Below are 25385 nucleotides of genomic sequence, written 5' to 3'. Positions count from 1 at the left end.
GTTATATGGATTGGAGACGGTGGCACTGACGAAGACAGGAGGCGGAGCTGGAGGTGGTGGAGCTGAAGATGCTAAGATTTTCACTGGGAGTGATGAAGAAGGACAGGATTAGGAAGGAGTATATTAGAGGGACAGCTCAGGTTGGACGGTTTGGCCACGAAGCAAGGTGACCCGTAATCTGACTCGCCTTTCAACCGGCACACCTCTTCGGCTCACCGTCAAAGGTCGGTCGAGCTTTCTCCTGACATCACAGTCCGATTTCGGCGTCCAATATTATTTTTTTTGCCTCTGGTAATGACACGCTGTTGTGCGCAAATCAAGACAGAATTGTCCAGAATCACAGCAACTGCGTGTGAAATGCTAATTTTACGGCAGATTCCCCTTTTTTTTTAAAAATTATTATTATAATTTAAATAAAACCTTCAGAAACGTTCACTCGCTGAACTGGTTTCTGTGCCACTGTGTGTGTGCCGGGGATGCGTTTGTGCGGAAAGGGCGGAGGGGGTCAGAGAAAATTAGAGCGAGAGAGGGGGGGGTGGGGGAGGGGTGAGAGGAAAATAATAGGAAAAGTCAGACGAAAAGAAAAAAATTGGCTGAAAGAGAGAGGGGAGATAAAGACAGCCAGATGAAGGATCAAGTGAGAGGGATAAAAGCAATGCGGAGAGAGAGAGGGGGGGGGGAGGAAAGAGACAGAGCTCAGACAGATTATTTACCTCAGTGGGGTAAACAGGAAGGCATATAGGATGGAACGAATGTGAATGACAAGGCAAACTGATTCCTCCTAATTGCTTCTGACTGCCTCTCTTTGAACTGCCGGTGTGCTGCGGCCTTGTTTCCAGCCTAGCGCTTATCTCCTGCGATCTGGAGTGCCGCTTAATTTCTCCTAACAAATATCAAACCCACCTCCACACTGGATTAGCAGCACCGTAATACGATTTTCGGTTGCCGCCGCACACCGGGGGCTTTTGCTCCGGCCTTGAAGCCAAGGGTTGCTTAACCTGGATTTTAGACTCCTCTCAGCCTCGAGCCCCTTTCCCAAGCAACAAGGATTCCCCCCCCCCCCCATCTGAATACTTGCTCGGCTGTACAGCCATATACAGTAGACAGACACACATACATACATACATACGTCTTCGGGTTGTCGATCATGTCCGATGATGACCCCTACTTTTGTTTGTTACGAGTCCTTCGGAGGCTGTAAAGTCCGATGCAGGATGCACTCTGTCTTCCACGGGCAGTGCACACGAAGGCACTGGCAGAGGGTGGTGTTGGATTACCCGCAGCCATGGATTTGTGTCTCCCGTGCTTCTTTGCCAGGTGCTTTTCCTCCTTTTTTTTTTTCCTCAGGAGGCTTCATGCCCTCGTGACATAGATGGCACCAGTTGGATCAGTCAGCGGCTGCCGTCTCTTAGTGTGCCAGGGCGGAGCCCACTCTTCTTAAGGGAGGCCTTCAGCTGGTCTTTGAACCTCCATTTTTGGTCCACCGGCTGAGCGGTGTCCTAGCCTCAGCCAGTGGCGGATCTAGAGATTTTTTCCTGGGGTGGCAAAGGGGTGGCATGAGGTTCAATGAGGGGGGCAATGGACATTATTCTAAACGTATTATTATTCAAAACTCGGATTTCATCGAATGTATTTTGTTCTCTACTGTTGGAGATGAGTTTGTTGCGGGTCTCATTGACCTTCACCATGCATGTACATAAAATATACTTTAAAAACATATTATCTGATGTATAAATGGGGTGGCAACAGGGGTGGCAAGACTGAGTCCCAGAGGTGGCAGCTGCCACCCCTTGCCACCCCATAGATCCGCGCCTGGCCTCAGCTATATACATCTGTCTGTCTGTCTGTCTGTCTGTCTATCTATCTATCTATCTATCTATCTATCTATCTATCTATCTATCTATCTATCTATCTATCTATCTATCTATCTATCTATCTATCTATCTATCTATCTATCTATCTATCTATCTATCTATCTATCTATCTATCTATCTATCTATCTATCTATCTATCTATCTATCTATCTATCTATCTATCTATCTATCTATCTATCTATCTATCTATCTATCTATCTATCTATCTGTCTGTCTGTCTGTCTGTCTGTCTGTCTCTCTCTCTCTCTCTCTCTCTCTCTCTCTCTCTCTCTCTCTCTCTCTCTCTCTCTCTCTCTCTCTCTCTCTCTCTGTCTGTCTGTCTGTCTGTCTGTCTGTCTGTCTATCTATCTATCTATCTATCTATCTATCTATCTATCTATCTATCTATCTATCTATCTATCTATCTATCTATCTATCTATCTATCTATCTATCTATCTATCTATCTATCTATCTGTCTGTCTGTCCTTTGACAGCAACTTGAATGAATATGAACTTGTTTGGAGATATAATGCCACTTGTTCCAAGTAAATACTGATCAGCAATCTGATACCACTTTGAAGAAAACCTCCATTTTGAGACCAAATAATAGAATAAATGGCTCATTTCGATGAGCATCTTTTTGCAGTTTGCAGCCGTAGTGGCCGGATAAGTACCTCCTGTCAAGAGCTGGACAGGGATGAGCTCTGAGCTCGGCTGGAGTGGCAGATTTATTTGGGGGTTTTTTTCCCCCTCAGTTAGCATCCACAAATGGTTCAACTCTGTAACAACAACAGGCTCCTCGGCTCACTGTCTGTCGAGACCTTCATTGACAGCTCGGACAGAGATTAGTTCGTCACTCTTGGAAGGGTGTGAAGTCTTCCCCACTGCTGGCGTATCAGTATGAACCCATATTCTCACATCACAAACAGGCCTGTCAACAACGAGCACCAACTTGCATCAGATATGTCCCAAAATGTCCCGTGTACCCATTTAAAGTGTCATGTAATGCACTGAGGGCGAACGTCAGAGGCAGATTGAGAATTGATATATGCATTATTAGCATTAATTAATAAGTTTGTACAAACGAGGAGCTCTGTGAGTTCGTGGGATGCCCGCATGGCATTTAAAAGTAGTGTCTGAGAACATCTAGATGGGACAGCCTACCCAAACCGGAGATTTATGGAAGAGATAAGGCTGCACTCAGTGATGCTTTGAGTCCAATTGGGCTGTCATTTACTGTGGCAGATTAAATTATTCAAACTTACTGCGGGCGGTGTGTCGTCCACTGGGCCTTTTCGATTATAGCATTTTATTTTCTCTTCCTACTAGGAAATGGAAATGGGTGATCTGCTGTGGCAACCCCTAACAGGAGCAGTTTGAGGAGGAGGAGGAGGAGGAGGAGGAAGAAGAAGAGGAGGCAGAACAGGAAGAAGAAGAAGAGGGGGAGGAGGAAGAAGAAGGAGAGGAGGAGGAGGAAGAACAGGAAGAAGAAGAGGAGGAGGAAAAGAAGAAGAAGAGGAGGAGCAACAGGAAGAAGAAGAGGATGAGGAACAGGAAGAAGAAGCAGGAAGAAGAATAACAATCATTACATTTACATAGAAGAAGAAGAAGATGATGATTTTGTGTCCCTGCCTGAAGTCTTGGGAGATGCTGGTTCTCTAGAACCTGACTGACTCCACGGAGGCATTAAGTGGAAATTCAAGTGGGATTCAAATGAAGGCAGAATATTGACAGGGAATAACAGCCTTGTCAATCTACAGGAGGAAAATCAGCAATGGCACGTCTGCCTTTGGCAAACTGCAGTTTTCTCCCCTTATCGTTTGACGGAGCCATGATGCAATGAAACTTGATCAAGTCGTTTAATGGAACCTCTCTAATTGCTGAGCCAAACCCGCAGCACGGGGGGGGGGGAGGGGGGACCTCTCCCAAGCACTCGGAAATTCCCAGAAATGCCCTCAGACATGTTTTTCTTGGAATCTGTCGAGGCGTGAATAACGAAAATTTCCCCACTTGTTCAAGTCAAAGTCTATCAAGTTCTGTAGTCTTAACTCCTCCAGTGGTATTTGACAGAATTAAGGCAGCGATAAACCACATCGCCGCTGCTGCATTTAATCTCCCCACGCAAACGTGCTCCCGTTTTAACCAGTTTGTGTTTGACAGCCCATATCTTTCTAGAAGTGGTCAAACCAGAATGCGATGTGATATTCAAAGGCCGCTAAACACGCCGCTGTGTTGTAAAAACTGAGATGAGAAAGAGGGGAAATACCAAAGTAGCAACACACAATACGTACACAATGTAACAATAGGAACTATTGTTAGGAACCATTGTTTAGTTCCTTGTTTACACAGGGGTCGTTTAGGTTGTTGCACCTGGAATAACGGACCGAGCGTGATGCATAACCTTACGTGCCGAAGTTATTATTAAAGTTTATAGCCCCGTGGGGTTGAAACGAGTTGTAACGTCTCATTAGTAGAAGGTAACAACACACTTTAACACACAAGACATCTCTTTTCTATCTTTCCCCTCTGTCTTTCCGTCTGGCTCAACCATGTTGTGTTGAGAAGAAACCTGGACGTCTCATACCTGGAAAAGTAGAGGAGAAAAAAAATAGAAAATTTAAGGGAAACTCACAGCACCACTGACACAAACACAGCATCAATAACCTAACATTTTTCACTCTTAAGGGAATAATTAGACCCGTGTTTAAGAAATGATGGCCCTGCTGGCACTAACCAGGGCAACGTGTGTGTGTGTGTGTGTGTGTGTGTGTGTGTGTGTGTGTGTGTGTGTGTGTGTGTGTGTGTGTGTGTGTGTTGTACTTTTAGGGCTCCCACGTGTTGCTCTGTCGGCAGGCGGGAGGGACTGTCTGCGGGCCGGAGACACCTGCTCCAGCGATGATACCTGCAGCCCTCGTCTCCGCACCCTGAGACAGTGTGTGGCGGGGGACGGCAGTGTGAAGCTGGGGCCCGGGGCCCGCAACCAGTGCGAGAACGCCATGACGGCGCTGCTCTCCAGTCCACTGCATGGCTGCCAGTGCAAACGGGGCATGAAGAGGGAGAAAAACTGTCTGAGCATCTACTGGAGTCTGCACCAGTCGGTGCTGCATGGTGAGACTGGAGTTAACCAGAAAGCAAAAACATACAAAAAAAAAGAGAACCCCCCCCCCGCCGCCCAAAAAAACAAACTAGGATGTTATTTGACTGCCCTTTATTTCAGTGAGAAATAGGAAACAGTCAATCATAACATAACATAACATTAGATAAAATAGATTAGCCACGCGACCAAGGCCGGTGGAAACAATAACACACCGTAACATAACCTAATGGAACATAATACAACATAATGTAACATAAATTGGCATAACATCATGTAACGTAACGTAACAACACAATGTAACATAACATAACATAATGGAACATAATATAAAATAATGGAACATAACAACATGACAATGTAACATGGCATAACATAATGGAACATAATATAAAATAATGGAACATAACAACATAACAATGTAACATGGCATAACATAATGTAACATAACATGGCATAACATAATGTAACATAACAATGTAACATAACATGACATAACATAATGTAACATAACATAACATAACATGACAATGTAACATGGCATAACAATGTAACATAACATGGCATAACATAATGTAACATAACAACATAACATGACAATGTAACATGGCATAACAATGTAACATAACATGGCATAACATAATGTAACATAACATAACATGACAATGTAACATGGCATAACAATGTAACATAACATGGCATAACAATGCAACATAACATAACATAACATGACATGACAATGTAACATGGCAAAACAATGTAACATAACATGACAATGTAACGTGGCATAACAATGTAACATAACATGGCATAACATAATGTAACATAACAACATGACAATGTAACATGGCATAACAATGTAACATAGCATGGCATAACATAATGTAACATAACATAACATAACATGACATGACAATGTAACATAACATGGCATAACATAATGTAACATAACATAACATGACAATGTAACATGGCATAACAATGTAACATAACATGGCATAACATAATATAACATAACATGACAATGTAACATGGCATAACAATGTAACATAACATGGCATAACATAATGTAACATAACGTAACATGGCATAACGTAATGTAACATAACATCAACTTTATCCTTTATGGACATTGTATTGTTGTAGCAGCAACCTGACTTAACAGTGTGAAAGGGTTCAGAGTTACGATCACTACAAAGCATTTTTCGATGCTGACCTCGATTTTTCACAACACTTCATACAACTCTCAGTCTCAGCACAAACATATTTCAGTACAGCAGTTCGTTTCTTGCCCAAAATTCACCACAGCCACCAAAACTCTGCAGACAGGAATCAAAAGCATATCATTCTGCCAAAACACTCGACGCTGGTTTTCTCCCAGCAGGAGCACTTGTTCACTCCTAAAACAATGATCCATCTGGAGGAGCGCGCTCAGTAGAGAGCAGAGCGCCACCAGGCGCATGTAGCTCCCCTTCTCCGCTGCTCGATCTGGGCAACAAACCACCCCTTTTTAAAAATGCATGCACACAAAGACAGAAAAACCAGCGTTTTTCTTGCCTTTATAAGACCTTTGCACAGTGCCCAAGTCGATTGAACAGGAACTATGGGGGGGGAGGTTGTTAATATGCAGCACTCAAGCTAGTGTAACCTGTTATTTTCTTGCCCGGTGCGGGATTCGACACGGGGTGTACTGCACCACAAGGCGGCATCACTAACCGCTCGGCTAAAGGGTCAGACCTGTTAGCTAGGGGCTAACGTGTCTTATTGGTAGTTTACAGTCGTCACCCTCCCCGGAAGCGCGCCCTCGCGCTTGTTCTTCCCGCGCTCCGAAGAGACTTCTGAGGATCTGCACACTTCCGGATCCCACCGCTGCCACCAATGTAACCGGTTATTTTTTTGCCCGGTGCGGGATTCGATACGGGGTGTACTGCACCACAAGGCGGCATCACTAACCGCTCGGCTAAAGGCTCAGACCCGCTAGCTAGGGGCTAACGTGTCTTATTCGTAGTTTACAGTAGCAAATCTACCTGATAAAACGTTTTGCCTGTCAGCCTGTGGATGTGCAGCCTCCATGGCGGACCCTGGCGTGAAAGCGACCGAGTCTGACATGAAATGACAGAGGTCAGGCTACCATAATGTCAAACCTTATCAAAAGACGTCAAATGCGTTTAACCGTCGCGGTTCTCACGATATAAAAGGTGTAAACTACTAATAAGACACGTTAGCCCCTAGCTAACGGGTCTGACCCTTTAGCGGAGCGGTTAGTGATGTCGCCTTGTGGTGCAGTATACCTCGTATCGAATCCCGCACCGGGCAAGAAAATAACTTGTTATGAAGGTGAGTGGCTGCTCTGCTGGTTGACTTTCATTCATAAAACAACGGAAAGAAAACCCAGCTCAGCCATGGAACATGTTCTGTTGCAGCTTGTGACTGTAATTAGCCCTACTCTTGAAGTTGTGTTTTTGTAGCGGAGTTTTAACACTGGAGACGACGGCACTTCCGCGTGGCGGCGAGGTAAATAAGGCGAATTGTTTTTGGTACATCCGGTGTTCCTCCACTTCTCCTGTGCTGAGCTCGGCAGTGAACGATTTGCTGACTTGTGAAATACGATTGGCTTCTCGTTTACTTTTAAGACTCATACCCGAATACATGATGTTTTGGGGACGACGCTGTGGCTGCCGGATCTGACTCAGCGGTACATGCGAGTCACGCATGCGCACGGTTCGCTCAGCTCGGGGCAGCGGCGGAGAGCAGCGTTGGTCGAGGGAGCTAGAAACCGAACGAAGAGAGCGAGCGGCAATAGCAAGGAGACACGTTTTTCAAACGTTTTGAATCGCCGCAACCACGAGAGGGTCTTCGTCACAACTGTGGGCAACATTTTTAGGCTGATAGGTCCAGTAGTTTGAGAGATTAACCGTGGACCGTTCGGGCAGTGTAGCGGTCTATTCCGTTGCTTGCCAACACGGGGATCGAATCGGCCGGTTCGAATCCCCGTGTTACCTCCGGCTTGGTCGGGCGTCCCTACCGACAAAGGTGGCCGTGTCTCCGGGTGGGAAGCCGGATGTGGGTATGTGTTCTGGTCGCTGCACTGGCGCCTCCTCTGGTCAGTTGGCGCACCTGTTCGGGGGGGGGGAACTGGGGGGGAATAGCGTGATCCTCCCACGCGCTACGTCCCCCTGGTGAAACTCCTCAGTGTCAGGTGAAAAGAAGGGGCTGGCGACTCCACATGTATCGGGAGGAGGCATGTGGTAGTCTGCAGCCCTCCCCGGATAGGCAGAGGGGGTCGAGCAGCGACCGGGACGGCTCGGAGGAGTGGGGTGATTGGCCCGTGTACAACTGAGAAGATAAGGGGGGGGGGGGGACTGTGGACAAAAAAAAATTTAGGCTGCTGCTGCTGCTGCCCGACGGAGATTAAAAAAAAAGAAAACACACTAACATTACATTACAATAAATGCATAATTTCATATCAATCTATGTCTGTGAAGTAGTAAATATTTTTCTTGTTGTCTTGTTACTGTTGACCGTATGGATTCATCTGTTTCAACCATCTTTCCATTACAACACACCACGGCACGTGTAACGGGAGCAAGCCATGGAAACGTCTTGGCGCATGCTCAGTGCTCCACCTATAGGAACCCCAGAGAGTCTAATCGGTTCATCTGGGGCCTCCCGCTAAACGTTGTGTCCAGACGAACCGATTCACCTTCCTGGGAAGTCGTGGAAATGCTGCGAGTAGCCGTTACAAAGAAACACCGGTAGAAACCAAAATTCCAGTACTACTCGAGGTCCGTCTTCCCGTATGGAAACATGTAATCACACATTTGTACTCCTCTCCGTTGGCCTCGTCCAGCCGCTCGTCTCCTCTTTCACCCGTTCTTCCGCTCCCCGCTGGGTCCCTCTCCCATTCCAACAGTGTCCCCCCCCCCTCCTTTCTATAGGTGGTCACGAAACACAAAGCCAGATGGAAATCAGCTGTGATTGGTCGGTTTTACATCATTTGGACTGGACTGAATAGTCTTTATTGTCCCCGGGGGGCAATTTGGCCCACAAACAGTGGTCAACACAACCACTGCACATCAGAAAATAACTACATTAGAGACATAAATACATACAACGTACAGTAGATTTCAGCATAATAAAGCTGCGATAAGCTATAAAACCACACGAGTCCTGGTTAAAGTGTGTGTGTGTGTGTGTGTGTGTGTGTGTGTGTGTGTGTGTGTGTGTGCAATAGCAGCTAGGCTAGTCAGTCGGCAGTTTGTCTCTATAACCACTGTAATGACTTTTCAGGGTTTTGAATATATTTCAATATAGTACTCGTGATTTGGCAGATTGCCAGCCATTTGAAATTTACGCGTTGTATTTTAAACTCAGTTGCATCAGTGGTGAAATAGAGTATGCAGACATCTGCAAACTGGACTGTAGTAACTACGCAGTTTGGCTGTGCAAAATGCACTCAAGAGTTTCGAAAAAAAACTGTGTGTTTGTTTAATGCATTTTTTTGTGCTAGCATTGAAAACACGTTTTATGGTTTGGTCAACACAGAGTACGGTCATGCTAACTGTGTGACAGGGGCGGTTCTAGGATCGGACATTTGGGGGGGGGGGGGCTCGGCCCCTAATGAGAACGTGACATGCATACCTGGAATTAATGAAAGGATAGCCCCTTGAACTGTAGCGTCTCATTTTCAAGGGGGTCCTGTAGACAAATGCAGCCATTATGCAAACCCATCCATCCATCCATTAGCCGAACCGCTTATCCCGCTCTCAGGGTCGCGGGGATGCTGGAGCCTATCCCGGCAGTTATTGGGCGGCAGGCGGGGAGACACCCTGGACAGGCCGCCAGGCCATCACAGGGCCCACACACTCACACCTAGGGACACTTTAGTACGGCCGAGTCACCTGACCTGCATGTCTTGGGACTGTGGGAGGAAACCCACGCAGACACGGGGAGAACATGCAAACCCCACACAGAGGACGACCCGGGATGACTCACCAAGGTTGGACTACCTCGGGGCTCCAACCCAGGAAAATGCAAAGTGATAAAACGCATACAAAGAAAAACCGTATACATAACAAACATACACTGTAAATACACGGATACAGATGCCTCGCTCGCCCCGGCCCTCTCCCACCCACACCCCCCCGTCAGGAAACATTAGGTACGACGGCCTGCATGTCAAATCAGTTACACCAACATAAAGAGCAGCTGAAACAGTTTGGCTTCAAATACCCACAGAGTAAAAGCATAAACAGGTTGTTTTAAAATGAGAAAATAAAAATGTCCTGAAGCAGTGGAGAGAGGTAATAGATCTCAGAAAAAGAGGAAGATTATTCCAGTTGGCTGGAGCTTTGTATTGGAATGACCTGCATCCGACTTCTTCGAAAAGTCTGGGGAGCAACAAAAAGAAGAAGGGATATTGCATATGTCTGAGTGGATATGAAGATCTACACGGGACCAAAAAGTGTTTCAAATAGGAAGGACGGTTAAAGTGAGCGCGTTTGAAGACGAGCTGACCCAGTGAAATTACCTTCGAGATTTAAGCTGCGACCAAATTAGACAACTCATACATGAAGCGATGGGGAGAGCTATATGGACCCCTCACAGCAAATCTACACAGAGAAGAGGACACCACATCAAGGTGCCTAAGAGACGTGTTAGCATGATCCTCCCACGTGCTACGTTCTCCTGGTGAAACTGCTCACTGTCAGGTGAAAAGAAGCGGCTGGCGACTCCACATGTATCGGAGGAGGCATGTGGTGGTCTGCAGTCATGGATGTATTCTAGTAGAACTGGATACGGAGCCGCCGCTCAGCCTTGCAGCCAATTTTTTTCCAGCGGTCATTCGCGGTATTGCAGCTAAAAATCCCTTGCGGCCCAAAAAGCATTTTCCCCATAGACCACCATTGTAAAAGCGACGCCTGTAAAACTGTTGACAGGACACCTGCAGCTATAATCATGGTCAATTGTTACTCTTTGTATTGTAAATTTTCAAGCCATGGGGTTTTAATAATCTTTTTTTTTTAAATTCAAAAACCCAGAAAAATCCTTTTTTTCCCCCTGCGTGACGGCACGGCTGTGTACGAGCCGTTCTCATAGCCTAAGGCATGATGGGAGTAACACTACTGCGCATATTCAGTGGGTCCCATGTACCCGGAAGTAAACCGGAAGCCACAAACATTCACACCTAGGGACAATTTAGTACGGCCGATTCACTTGACCTGCATGTATTTGGACTGTGGGAGGAAACCGGAGCCCCCGGAGGAAACCCACGCAGGCACGGGGAGAACATGCAAACTCCACACAGAGGACGACCCGGGACGACCCCCAAGGTTGGACTACCCCGGGGCTCAAACCCAGGACCTTCTTGCTGTGCGGCAACAACGCTAACCACTGCGCCACCGTGCCGCCCTGAACTGGGGTCAGAAATAAACAACACTGGGGCTTCTGGGTGGCGTGGCCATGTATTCCGTTGCCTACCAACGCGGGGATCGCCGGTTCGAATCCCCGTGTTACCCCTGGCTTTGCCGGGCGTCCCTACAGATAAAATTGGCCGTGTCTGCAGGGCGGAAGCCAGATGTGGGTATGTGTCTTGGTCACTGCACTAGCGCCTCCTTTGGTCGGTTGGAGCGCCTGTTTGGGGGGGGGGAACTGGGGGAATAGCGTGATCCTCCAACGTGCTACGTCCCCCTGGTGAAACTCCTCACTGTCAGGTGAAAAGAAGCAGCTGGCGACTCCACATGTATGGGAGGAGGCATGTGGTAGTCTGCAGACTACCACATGCCTGGATTAGTAGAGGGGGTGGAGCAGCGACCAGGACGGCTCGAAAGAGTGGGGTAATCGGGCAAGTACAATTGGGGAGGGGAAAAAAGAGGGGTGGGAAATCCAAAAAAAATAAAAGAAAATGACATCATCTGATAATAATACGGGATAAAGAAAACAGAGTATTTATGACATAAATAAATGTAAGAGGAGGTGGTGGAGAATCCACACGTGGTATCAGTAGATCAATACACTGCTTAGTAATGTGAAATCATTGTGGAGTCCACTACAATGAATGTGGGCACAACAGTGGCATTATAACTACAGTTACGGCGGCACGGTGGCCCGGTGGTCAGCACCGTTGCCTCCCAGCAAGAAGGCCCTGGGTTCGAACCCCGGGCCGTCCCAGGTCCCTTCTGTGTGGAGTTTGCATGTTCTCGCCCGTGTGTGCGTGGGTTTCCTCCGGGGTGCTCCGGTTTCCTCCCACCATCAAAAAGACATCTATGTTAGGGTTAATACTACTGCCAGTGCCCCTGAGCAAGGCAATGGAAAGAAGAAGTGGAGTTGGTCCCCGGGCGCTGCAGCTGCCCACTGCTCCGATACAACAGCATGGGTTAAATGCAGAGGATGAATTTCATTGTAACGTACGATGACAAAATTAAGTGGCCTTCTTTCTTTCTATGGGGTCTTGACTACCTGTCCACTTTCTCATCTGGTTCTCTCTCTCTCTCTCTCTCTCTCTCTCTCTCTCTCTCTCTCTCTCTCTCACTCTCTCTCTCTCTGTCTGTGCTGACTCCCTCCTGCTCTCTATCCTCCTCTCTCCCTCTTTGTGCTATCAAACAAAACAACCAGAGTATTTATAGTATAATAACAGGTAGAAAGATGGGGGAGAATCCATATCAATTTATAACATTATTCTAATTGGGTATTGGGTTGCCATGGGCAACACAGTCGAGTAACATCATTTTGACCTCATTCTCTCATCTGAACCAGGCTGTTTTGCTGTGAACATTTTTCACACAGCCATCAGTGGGAACACAGACATTTCTTTTCTTTTTTGCTGTTGCCCCCCCCCCTCTTTTCTCTCCAATTGTACATGGCCAATTACCCCACTCTTCCGAGCCGTCCTGGTCGCTGCTCCACCCCCTCTGCCGATCCGGGGAGGGCCGCAGACTACCACATGCCTCCTCCGATACATGTGGAGTCGCCAGCCGCTTCTTTTCACCTGACAGTGAGGAGTTTCACCATGGGGGACGTAGCACGTGGGAGGATCACGCGATTCCCCCCAGTTCCCCCTCCCCTCTGAACAGGCGCCCCGACCGACCAGAGGAGGCGCTAGTGCAGCGACCAGGACACATACCCGCATCCGGCTTCCCACCTGCAGACACGGCCAATTGTGTCTGTAGGGACGCCCGACCCAACATGAATCAACTGCAAAGTAATGTTGCTTTGACCCAACGTCCTGTCAGAACATTCAGCAATTTCATTTGCAACGTCTCTTTCTGCGCCATGAAATCCTAAATTCTCCACCTACCCTTACAAAAAACAGTATACTTACACGCCAGTGGGTGGGAACCCGGATGTGGGTGTGTCCTGGTCGCTGCACTAGCGCCTCCTCTGTTCGGTCAGGGCACCTGTTCGGGGGGAAGGGACTGGGGTGAATATCGTGATCCTCCAACACACTACATCCCCCTGGTGAAACTCCTCACCGTCAGGTGAAAAGAAGCGGCTGGCGACTCCACATGTATGGGAGGAGGCACGTGGTAGTCTGCAGCTCCTCCCCGGATCAGCAGAGGGGGTGGAGCAGCGGGTGGGGTAATTGGCCGGATACAATTGGGGAGAAAAGGGGGGGGGTATAATAATAGTAATTATTATTATTATTGTTATTTTAGGGGTGCTGAGATGAAAGTTAGGTGTGCTCGAGCGCCCCTGAAAAGAGCCTGAAATCTCCAATGCTGTGTGAACAGTTTTGAAAATATGAACAGTGGGGGGGGGGGGGGGGACCACAAATATATCGTAAAAAAATAGAATCGCATAACTTGTAGGCAAATCTCTTCGTAAATTGAATGCCCCCCTCCACCTGAGTAATAGACCTACGAGGCAGTAATCTCTTCCAGCAGCAATAAAACTAGATTGGATTGGCGACGTGGATGGCAGCTGGGGTTCTCAAGCGGCTACCTGCCTTTACGGATGTAGAGTTGCGGCAGGCCCTCCTACAGAAAGCCCCACCGTGACTCCCAGGCTCCTACAGAAACCCCGTCATTACTGTGCCTGCAAAGGTTTCTAGCTGTGCTGCCGATTCCCTCGCTCCACCCACTGAGTATGAGCGCTTTGTGCCTCCACCCTGGCTTCCCGCTCGCAGCATTAGTCTCAATATCCTGTTTACACCAACACTGTGGGCACCGAGCAGGTGTTCTTACTCGGGGTGAATTAGAGAAAAAGGTAAAACGAGCTCCGAGTCCTAATGAGCAACATTTCAGGCAACCGGCGGTCGTGAGGGCAAAGGTCAAATCCGCAGCACAGAGCGTAAAGCTGCAGAGCTCCGCGGCCTATGTGCAAGTTCCTAAAACAGACTTCTCCACCTCACGGCGTCGGTATCGTTTGATGAGGTGACGTGGTAAATACAGATGTTTTTGTTGTCATGGGACGCTTACACGGGCTTCTTTTCTCCCAGTACAAAGCCAGTGAACTGGGGGGTGTACACTGAAATTTGGGGGCGCCCGGGTAGCGTAGCGGTCTATTTCGTTGCCTACCAACACGGGGATCGCCGGTTCGAATCCCCCTGTTACCTCCGGCTCGGTCGGGTGTCCCTACAGACACAATTGGCCGTGTCTGTCTGGACTTTGTTGTGTTGTCTTTCCTGTATTGTCCTCACGTCCTGTCTGTCTGTCTCTACTGTGCCTGCCTCTGCAGGTCCCCCTTGGGAATGAATAACATGTTTTGAACTGAACTGAATTGAGACCAACACTATTTGGGGCTCACCGATGACAATTAAAACGAGGAAATGTCTTTCTACCATGACAGGACTAAGCCTAGTGGAGAGCTATCCCTACGAACCAGAGGAGAGGGGCTCGGACTACGTGCGTCTGGCCTCCATTGCTGCAGGTGAGTATGTCTCTCGCCGCCCCTCTGTCCACCTGCTTTATCTTCACTACACTATCCATCCAACCATCTTGAGAGCGAAGTCAAACTTGACTCATTGTGCGGTCAGGCTGCAGGTTTCAGAGAAAGTGAGATCCGGGCATGGCCGAGCTGATGCACAGAGTCCGGCTGGAGGGGATGGGCGGGCGCAGGAAGCGTTTGATGAGCAGCACCCCTCATTTTTGCCTCCCATCCTCCCTTGGAGCCTGTGGGCGTGCCCGAGGGCTGGTGTGTGCTGCTGTTAGCCCCCGAGGCACAGATTAATTACCTCTTTACTTTAATGCAGTGGGAGACTGAGAAAAATGTAAATAAACAGACTGCAGCCACAGACCAGGGAGAGCGAGAGAGGGGCGCAGAGATTAAAAGAGGGGAGGAGGTGGAGAGAGAGACAGAGAGAGATAGAGAGAGGGAGGGGTGAGAGAAAGAAAGAGAGGGCTGGCAGGGAGATAAAGAGACCGAGATGGGAAGTAGGGGGGTGAACGGGTTTGTTTGTATACTCAAAAAGAGAAAAGTAAGTTTTCACTTGTTGATCTGCCACAGCCGAGAGCATTAACACAACGGTGTCTGTTCCTCCGGCAGTATTCTGGGTGGGCCGATGATGAGACCGGAAGCCTGAGAGACTTAAGTGGTGGTTCAAATGAAGTGGGATCCACTATGAGGACAGCCGTGAAAAAATATGATAGCTATGACAGGTGGGGGTGGGTGGAGGGGTCATTGCCAACAGCAACTGACATTTATTCGTGAACATGACCAAGCAGCGGCAGATTTAAAAAAAAAATAATTTTGCGCTGTGAAATATCATCGTTAAATTCATTTTGGGTCGCAAAGTGCGATGGCTCTGAGCCCTTTCTTGTTTTGCAACGGTGATGGACAGGTTGGCGCACGTGATCAGGCAGGAGTCTCCGTGGACTATGATGTTTGTGGATGACATTGTGATCTGTAGCGAGAGTAGGGTGCAGGTGGAGGAGAGCCTGGAGAGGTGGAGGTATGCACTGGAGAGAAGAGGAATGAAAGTCAGTAGGAGCAAGACAGAATATATATGTGTGAATGAGAGGGAGGACAGAGGAATGGTGAGGATGCAAGGAGTAGAGGTGGCGAAGGCATATGAGCTAAAATACTTGGGGTCAACTGTCCAAAGTAACGGGGAGTGCAGGAGAGAGGTGAAGAAGAGAGTGCAGGCAGGGTGGAGTGGGTGGAGAAGAGTGTCAGGAGTGATTTGCGACAGAAGGGTACCAGCAAGAGTTAAAGGGAAGGTTTACAAGATGGTTGTGAGACCAGCTATGTTATATGGTTTGGAGACAGTGGCACTGATGAAAAGACAGGAGGCGGAGCTGGAGGTGGTGGAGCTGAAGATGCTAAGAGTTTCATTGGGAGTGATGAAGAAGGACAGGATTAGGAACGAGTAGGGACAGTTCAGGTTGGACGGTTCGGAGACAAAGCAAGAGAGGCAAGATAGAGATGGCTTGGACATGTGTGGAGGAGAGATGTTGGGTATATTGGGAGAAGGATGCTGAATATGGAGCTGCCAGGGAAGAGGAGAAGAGGAAGGTCAACGAGGAGGGTTATGGATGTGGTGAGGGAGGACATGCAGGTGGCTGGTGTGACAGAGGAGGACGCAGAGGACAGGAAGAGATGGAGACGGATGATCTGCTGTGGTGACCCCTAACGGGAGCAGCCAAGAGTAGTAGTGGTATTAGTAGTAGTAATAGTAGTAGCAGTAGTAGTAGTAGTATTAGTAGTAGTAGTGTGACGGCTATGAGAGAATAACAGAATCCCTGTTTGGATCAGTTACAGAGAAGCCTTGTTTTCTTAATGGTTTTCATCTGCCACCAGGCACAGAACCTCTCGGGAAATACAGGGATTGCTTTGCAGCACACATCTGAGTATAGCCGTTTTACTTTATCTTGTCTGTGAGCACAGCTACTCTGCTTCCACGACACTCCTTTGAGCTATGGCTTGCAAAGCAAAAAAAAAAAAAAGCCCATCGATTATCTTCGCAGCAATTGATGTAAAAGATGTTGCCGAACTCCCAACAATTTAGCTGGTGCCACTTTGAGTTGTATTAAAGTGTAGTGCTATAACATGACGCTTTCTCATGCTGACAAGTTAAAATTCCCATCAGAAAAGAGCAAGAAGTTATCCGTTCCCAGCAGAAAGGGTGCGATAGGACAGTATCTTTACTGCCGAACTTGGGTGAGCGGGACAAAATGGAAATTGGGTGAGGGTGGAGGGTGTCCTTGAAGTTATCGACCGCAGTGCCTCGAATCACAGATATTGGGTAAGCGAGGGCCATCATACCCTCAGAAATGCCAATACCGTGTCAGACGAGATTCCCGGCCTCCCAGAATCAGGCCAACTTTACACAAACTCTCAACAATGGCTTAAAGTACACCGGCTGAAGAGAGGGACACGGGACATCCGTTTACCGTTAAACCAGGGCGTTAAAAAGCAAGTCATCTTCAAACCACGAGTCTGGTGTGAAAGTTGTGGTGCGAGTCTCCTGCACTGGAAAATGTCCCATTTGTGATGTGTGATGCTCCAGAGCCTGCCGCGGTCACCTTCACCCCCTTATCCAATCAATTCTCTTTGCATGGGTGACATAGCTCGGTGGATGGAGCCAGAGATGGAGCGTGGAGTCCCCTCGGGGTCTTGTCTACGCTAAAAACGAATGTAGTCACAGTTACTATGAGGTATCTTTGGCGACAGCACCCGCCAAATGACGCGTTTTACACGACTGTTCTGCTGACTCCTGCTTAGAGCGGCGACTCTTCACGAACCCAAACCAGACCATCTTGAGCACATCCAAGCAGCATACGCGAGAGCTTCCATTGCAGCGACAGCTCCCCTAAAACACTACAGAACATATCTCTGGCGACCTCAGACTCAGGTTGTTTGTTGAGTCGACGCCACTCGTCGAGGCTGAGCTGAATTACGGCGCCGCTGCGGCCACGCCGTACAGTATCGCCATAAATCCACTGTACAGCGACAACACGGGAGGTCAGAGTTGACGTCCATGCCACGCATCCCGACGAGTCAAGCGCCAAAACAAAGACGTGATTAATGGTTGTTTACCCTCCCTTGATGGCATCTCTCCTCCAAACAGAATAATGGCCCTTTTCAAACGCCTGACGATAAACCGGGGCTGCTGTACCAGAACTTGAGTATTTTGGCATGTAGCAATTGACCTTTAAAGTCGGGTCATGTCACGTCTGATGAAAAGGGTTGGTGATAAAGCGTTTTGTGTCGAGCAGTAAACTATGCTTTCCGAGCACCTTTGCATTTCCCTTTGCAGGTATGAAGCTGATGCTCTCAGTAAGAGTGACTGACTTGTCGGGCATCCCTACAGACACAACTGGCCGTGTCTGCAGGTGGGAAGCCGGATGTGGGTATGTGCCTTGGTCGGTGCGCTAGCGCCTCCTCTGGTTGGTCGGGGGCGCCTGTTCAGGGGGGAGGGGGAACTGGGGGGGAATAGTGTGATCCTCCGACACGCTACGTCCCCCCGGTGAAACTCCTCACTGTCAGGTGAAAAGAAGCGGCTGGCGACTCCACATGTGTGGGAGGAGGCATGTGGTAGTCTGCAGCCCTCAATCAATTTCACCAATCACAATATCACAAGTGAAGACAATTGCAATTACTATCAATTAAATAAATCCTTAAACTAAGTTCACCAAATCCAGTGGCAGGCAAACAACCGGGCCTGGTACTGAGCAATGCTCCTGCAATGGTTCTGTTAGAGCTGAATGCAAAATGAAACAGATCTGAATCGATGGATGGACTCGTTTCCATTTTTTAAAATCATTTGAATAAAATGGAAATAGTAGGAAAGATAAGCAAAGGAGAAAGGTTGAAGGGATTTGTGATAATAAAAAAGAAGCAAAGCAACAGAAAATGAGGTTTGAGAGTTGGCTGAGGGGGACGGCAGTCTAAATGGTAAGAGAATTGGGCCCGGGACTGGAAGGCACTAGATCAACCAAGCCTTTCTTCTTCTTCTTCTTCCTTCTTTTTTGGATTTTACACCCTTTTCTCTTGGCCAATTACCCCTCTCGTCCGAGCCGTCCCGGTCGCTGCTCCACCCCTTCTGCCGATCCGGGGAGGGCTGCAGACTACCACATGCCTCCTCCCATACATGTGGAGTCACCAGCCGCTTCTTTTCACCTGACATTGAAGAGTTTCACCAGGGGGACGTAGCACGTGGAAGGATCACGCTAATCCCCCCCAGTCCCCCCCCCAAACAGGCACCCAGACCGACCAGAGGAGGCGCTAGTGCAGCGACCAGGACACATACCCACATCCGGCTTCCCATCCGCAGACACGGCCAATTGTGTCTGTAGGGACGCCCGAACAAGCCGGAGCTAACACGGGGATTCAAACCGGCGATCCCCATGTTGGTAAGCAACGGAATAGACTGCCACACTACCCAGATGCCCCATCAACCAAGGCTTTTAACCCTTTACATGCTCTGGTGAATCTGCTTGGTGACCAGCAGTAGATGACTGTGGCTGTACTGGGCGACTCCACCGAATGAGTACACGGGGCTGAACGACTATGAGGCGGTGCATCCCCTGGGATTAAATGTCAAACATGTCGACATTACAGCCCCGCTTTAACCCAAGACGCAGCCCGGTATCACGAGATTTCGTGTCATAGTCATGAAATTTAATGTATGAAATCGTGCTGGGGGACAAGATGTCACTGACATTTTCTTGTCCAGCACCATGAAGTTGTTCTTCTCCGGCACCACGAAGTTGTTCTTCTCCGGCACCACGAAGTTGTATACCCTAATGCTAAGCACCGTAGTTTTTGTGTTTTCAAATATATGTAAGCGACCGGCATTCTCCCGGGAGGCCAGACCAGCCAGAGCCAGCATCTTGATAACGTGACTCGCACAAGAAAAACTCGGCCCATAGGAATGCATTGGATACAACTTCATGGACAAGAAAATTTCAGTGACATCGTGTCCCCCAGCACGATTTCGTAGATTAAATTTCGTGACTCTGACACGAAATCCCACGACACCCGGTTGCAAGACGACGGGTTGATTGTGTCGTCCCTCTTCAAGTGTACAGCATCCTCGCCTTTTCGTCTGGATGCACGTCTCTATCCTGTGCTGTTCCTGCAGACTCCACGTCTTCCCTCTTTGGAGCTTATTCTTTGTGATAGGTTGTTAGCTAGCTCTCCCTCCAAGGCCATTCATATTTCACATGACAGTTGGGCGAGAGCCTCACTTACCGGGAGGCACAATTACATATGGTTTACAAACTAATGAACAGCTGTCTTCCAGAAGAGCTTGAGTGTCATCATGGGCATATTGATTAGGAGGTCACCTGGGAACAGAACATGCACAGAGACAGATTGGGAAATAACGCAGAGAAAAAAAAAGAAATAGCGGGTTATAATGGGGGCTATCCGCTGGCTCAATGTCGATGGCTCATTACAGAGGAAGATGAAGGGGGGGGGATACCACAGCACTGAGCAAGGAAGGTATGACGGAAAGAGGACGTAGAGGAGGGATAAGTCAATGAATAGATGGATGGAAGAAACTAGGTGCACGTGGGATGGGTTCCTACATACAGGGACGGCTGGGGAGAGCGGGATGAAGTCGTTTATGTGAGTGAGGGAAGGACAGATGAACCGAGAGAGGTCGAGAGGGCAGTAATTATAAACTTTGTTGTGAGGTTGGGAGAGATGGAAGAGCCGTTTCCTCTCTCCTCCTTCTTTTTTTTCCCAGCGCTGTCACTCTGCATTAACCCGGCAGAATGAAATATTCAGCCATCAGGCCTCTGCTGAAACCCATCCAGTGCCAGGGCTTATTCAACATTTAAACACCATTCATGTTCTATTCATTACAAGGGGGCCTATTACATATAATCATCACTTTGGGTTGTACTTGGAAGATGCAGAGCTTTTTTTTTTTTTTACCATCTGTAAACGCATCGCTGCATCTAAGTCCAGAGGCGAGAGAGGCGAGTCAATACCGACTCCAATTAGGCCTTGAAATCATTGGTAAACATTGTCTGGGATTGGACTTTTTTTTTTTCGTTGCTCAAACCACAGAGAAAGATGAAACGAATTCTGCCCTCTCTCTCTCTCTCTCTCTCTTTGTGCCCTTTTGCTCTCCCTCCTCCCAGAGTCGGAAGTAACTACGGTGAACCGCTGCCTGGACGCCGCCAAGGCATGTAACATTGACGAGACGTGTCAGAAGCTTCGCACGGAGTACGTCTCGGCATGCATCCAGCCGTCGGCCCGCTCAGGGCCGTGCAACCGACCCAAGTGCAACAAGGCGCTGAGGAAGTTCTTTGACCGCGTTCCCCCGGACTACACCCACGAGCTGCTGTTCTGCCCGTGCACCGACACGGCCTGCGCCGAGCGCCGCAGACAGACCATTGTGCCGGTCTGCTCCTACGAAGACAAGGACAAACCGAACTGCCTGGCTCAGCTGCGCGTCTGCAGGGCAGACTATGTCTGCAGGTATAAGTGTATTTTTTTTTGGTCTTTTGAAACAGCACCTGACACCAAGGACACGGAGATGCCCCCAGCAGACATGTTAGAAGTGATAATAGGACTATGATCGCTGTTAACTGGACACTGCTGGATGTTTTGTCTTGATGTTGCGTCCTGATGTTCACAGTTCTCCACGCTGGCTATGAAAGGGGGGGTTTTACCTCGTGGGCGGTGCTGTCCGGTATTGACGTTAGGCCTGGCTGGTGTGGTAGGGTTCATTCTAAGGCTTAATTAGTTGGCTGTGTTATTAAACTACCCGCTCGCTTCCTGAGAGAAGTGGCAAGGCAAGAGGCAGCAATGCATAAAATGGTGGTTATAGACACGGCCATTATCACTGGGGATACACATCTGAATTCGCTGCCAAGCCGCCATCAAAATATTTGTCAATTTACAGCCAAAACACCTTCAATACCGCCGCGTAATTGGGAGAAAGTTAGTCCCAGTGTACACATTCGAGATAAGCTGTTATCTGAATGAGCTTATTTGTCCTGCATTAAGCCCCCCGTGTGTGTGCAATGCTGATAAAAACAAAGATTTTATTCAAATCTAAATTGAACATTAACAAACCCACTCCCCAATCACAAAGCCAATTCAAGGCATTACAATTCAGAGGGTGTATTCCTCTCTTTATTTTTATTTATTTATTTTTTTTTCCAGGAATTGAGAACATGAAGTTCCCAGTCCCATCCCGCCGGCCTCTTCTCTTTGACAGCCAACGGTCGCCAGCATTTAATCTAGTTCTGTTTCAAATGTCAGGAAGAGAAAGGGCTTCATCTGTCATGGCTATTGATCAGGCATTATTCTCCACCCACGGCCGCGACGGCTTGAACATCCCAAGGGCCCCCCCCCCCCCCATGTGGGCAGCCAATCCTGCACCAGTCAGCCGGCATTAACTGCCAGGCAGCGCAGGATGCCTTCACTTACCTCCCGCCCGATGTGTTCTGCGCGCATCATTACGATGACATGACAAACGAGGAGATGGAGACGGAGACAGAGGAGCGAGCTTCGCTTTGTCCTGAGGGCGTCCCCCCGCTGCAAATGCCAGTCAAGGGGGCCGATGATGTGAAACGATGGCTGTGATAGCCTTGCATGATGACGGTGATGAGGCTAGATGTCTGCATGGCTGGCGGGAGGGGGAGGGGCAGGGGTGATGGTTTCCCAGGGAGTCGAGGTAGACTTGGGGTGGATGTATTTATGTGGCACATTCATATTAGTCTTTTCTCCCTGTGGCTGGAGTCCAGAGGGCGGTGCCCACAGTATTTTCAGGTACAGAGCCAAGGCCTACCTTTGCCCCTCATTGACTCCTTAGATACCTGGCAGCCTTCCAGATAACGACTGGCCGGGACAGCCAGGGAGACGGGAGGGGGACAGGGGGGAAGAGGGCTGAGTCCTGCCGAGGATGGCTGCAGCAAAGTTAAAAGTGTTTCTTGGCGGTGGTGGTGTGGTGGGGGATGGTTACTGGTTATAGATGTTCATCCAGGAAAGCGCGGACATCTGGGCTGGCCGGTCTCGCAGCGGCAGGGCGCTCGCGCGGCGGTGTGCCGGCGGGCAAAGTGATTGATGGCGTGTTGTCTCTCCTGCAGGTCCCGCTGGGCACAGTTCCAGTATGACTGCCAGCCGTCCGAGAAAACCGCCAGCGGCTGCAAGCAGGAGAACTACGGCGCATGTCTGCTGGCCTACACTGGCCTTATAGGTAAGCACTACCCCCCCCCCCAACTCTCTCTCGCTTTCTCTCTCTCTCTCACCCACCCTGGATAGGGAACAAAGAGGTCTTGGTAAGAGAGACGGGGGAAGAGTGCAGATGGGGGGAGGAGACAAGTGCACTGAACTGGACTCAAAAGGATGAATCGGCTCGATGATCGATGGACTGCTGATTAATGCGCCTGCATCGCACCCCAGCCATGCCATGTGGGCATTATAAGCAGTGCAATTACAGCTATTGAACACTTTTCTGGGAGAGTTATCCCCGTCACAGAGGCTTGGGAGGGGGGGGGATTAAAAAGAAAAACAACAAAAGAACACAAAGTAAGACTGTCTCATCATTATGAGACAATACCACGCTGAACCGTGACAAAAAAAGAGAAAGGTTTTCTTTAGGTTCGAGAGGAGACAGATAGATGTGTAGCAGCTATTGGCCATTCTGGACAAGTCAAGTAGAAGTGAGACTCACTAAGGTGTTGTCTGGAAGTCTGAGACGGAGGAAAATCAATGAAGGTAAATCACAACTTTTTTTTCCCTCCTCTCACCACACTGCCTCAAAGTGCAGCAATTTTATTTCCCAAACCCCCCCCCCCTTTAAGAACACAAGCTACAAAAGCAATATTACCCTTTCCGAAGAAGGACTTCCCAATCATTTTCCTGGCTGAAAAGCTCCAAAGGCACAACAGAGCGACTGAGATACCTCAGTGGCCGCACATGAACTTCGCCTCAGAGGGCCGCTGTACTTATCAAAGCATCTTCAGGCCCAGTGGATGTGTGAGTCAGAACCTCGGTGCAAAACATTAAACAAGAACCACAAATCCAGCAGCTTTACACCACCTCATTCGTGTGTAAGTAAGTGCATGTTTTGACTTTGGTCTTTTGCAGCACTGAATAAAATGCACAGTAGCACTGGGAGTTCAACAAGGAACCGACCAGGTAACTCGAACGTTGTTGGTCATGGACTGGCTAGTTTTTCATGACCCATCCCCGCATACATGGCAGTTAGGTGCCCTTGCCAAAGGACACCGCCGAAGAAATGGGCTCCGTCAGTAGTGGGAACTTAACCAGCTGATATTTGGCTACCATGCGGTCAGTCAGGAAAGTCATCGTGTCTGTCTGCAATCTCTCTATCGCTTTCTCTCTTCTCTTTCCATCCTTCTGATTAAGTATATTTTAATCAAGCTACTTTACTGGATTGTTACTGTAAAACTCCCTTAACATACAGTAGCATAGGGCATCTGTGTAGCGTAGCGGTCCATTCCGTTCCCTACCAACACAGGGATCCCGGTTCAAATCCCTGTGTTACCTCCGACTTGGTCGGGTGTCCCTACAGACACAACTGGCCGTGTCTGTGGGTGGGACGCCGGATGTGGGTATGTATCCTGGTCGCTGCACTAGCGCCTCCTCTGGCCGGTCGGGGTGCCTGTTCAGGGGGGGGAGGTGAAACTCCTCACTGTCAGGTGAAAATAAGCGGCTGGTTACTCCACGTGTATCGGAGGAAGCATGTGGTAGTCTGCAGCCCCCCCCCGGCTCAGCAGAGGGGGGTGCAGCAGCGACCCGCATGGGTCAGAACAGTGGGGTAATTGGCTGGATACAATTGGGGAGGAAAAAAAGGTGGGGGGGGGGGCATAAAGTAGCATGCTGTATCTTTCATCTGCTTGACAGAAAGGTTGAAAGGTTGAAGTGCTGGCTGGAGACGTACTTCAAAAATGTCAGTAACTCTCGTCTTGTCTGTTTTTCTCTTGACAGTTTTTGATAATGTAATTCTACAAGGAGATTCTTTGCATCTGAATTGCTTCCAGTTTTGAAAAGTCTGCCTCAAATTTGCTTAAACATTGGATGGATGCCTGTCTCTTCTCATTCCTTTTTCTGTTCGTCCTCTGCTTCTCCCTCAGGTAGCACAATAACACCGAACTACCTGGACAACTCCACCTCCAACGTGGGGCCCTGGTGCTCCTGCGCCGCCAGCGGGAACCACAGGGAGCAATGCAACGACTTCCTGGCCTTTTTCCACGACAACGTGTGCTTGAGTGAGTGACAGCCCCAGACTGCCTCTAATAACATTACATTATAGTGATAAACCCCAGCAGGACCTGGGGACTAAAACCCTTCCGTATTTGTCAGGTCGGTTCTGTGTTATGACTGTCATAGATAAAGAAAAGCAGGTTTGTGGGAGTGACAGCAGCAGTGACGGACTCTTGGGATCACAAAGACAGTGTCTGAGACATCTAGCTCGTGTCACGTGGCCACCGAACGCCTAACCTCAATGTCTGCTTTTATTTTAGCTTCTATTTAGTTTTTGCTTTGCACAAAAAAAAGCAACCACAATCAC

At 48.7% G+C, this 25385-nt stretch overlaps 1 protein-coding gene across 1 annotated transcript in view; it reads left to right on the top strand.

The window, feature by feature from the left end:
* Positions 1 to 4676: 4676 nt before the first annotated feature.
* The window catches only part of gfra4a (GDNF family receptor alpha 4a), a gene marked incomplete at its 5' end in the record, with an annotated part of 34597 nt that continues 13888 nt past the window's right edge, over positions 4677 to 25385 (top strand). The window contains 5 exons of the mRNA XM_056295436.1: positions 4677 to 4962; positions 14735 to 14815; positions 20980 to 21319; positions 22936 to 23045; positions 24949 to 25083. Coding sequence (XP_056151411.1) covers positions 4677 to 4962; positions 14735 to 14815; positions 20980 to 21319; positions 22936 to 23045; positions 24949 to 25083 — 952 coding nt within the window. The remainder of the gene's footprint in view (positions 4963 to 14734; positions 14816 to 20979; positions 21320 to 22935; positions 23046 to 24948; positions 25084 to 25385) is intronic.

Source organism: Lampris incognitus, chromosome 16 (assembly GCF_029633865.1).
Source record: "Lampris incognitus isolate fLamInc1 chromosome 16, fLamInc1.hap2, whole genome shotgun sequence".
NCBI classification, from domain to species: domain Eukaryota; kingdom Metazoa; phylum Chordata; class Actinopteri; order Lampriformes; family Lampridae; genus Lampris; species Lampris incognitus.
Note: the sequence above shows the minus strand (reverse complement) of the source record. Positions and strands in the feature narration are given on the sequence as shown.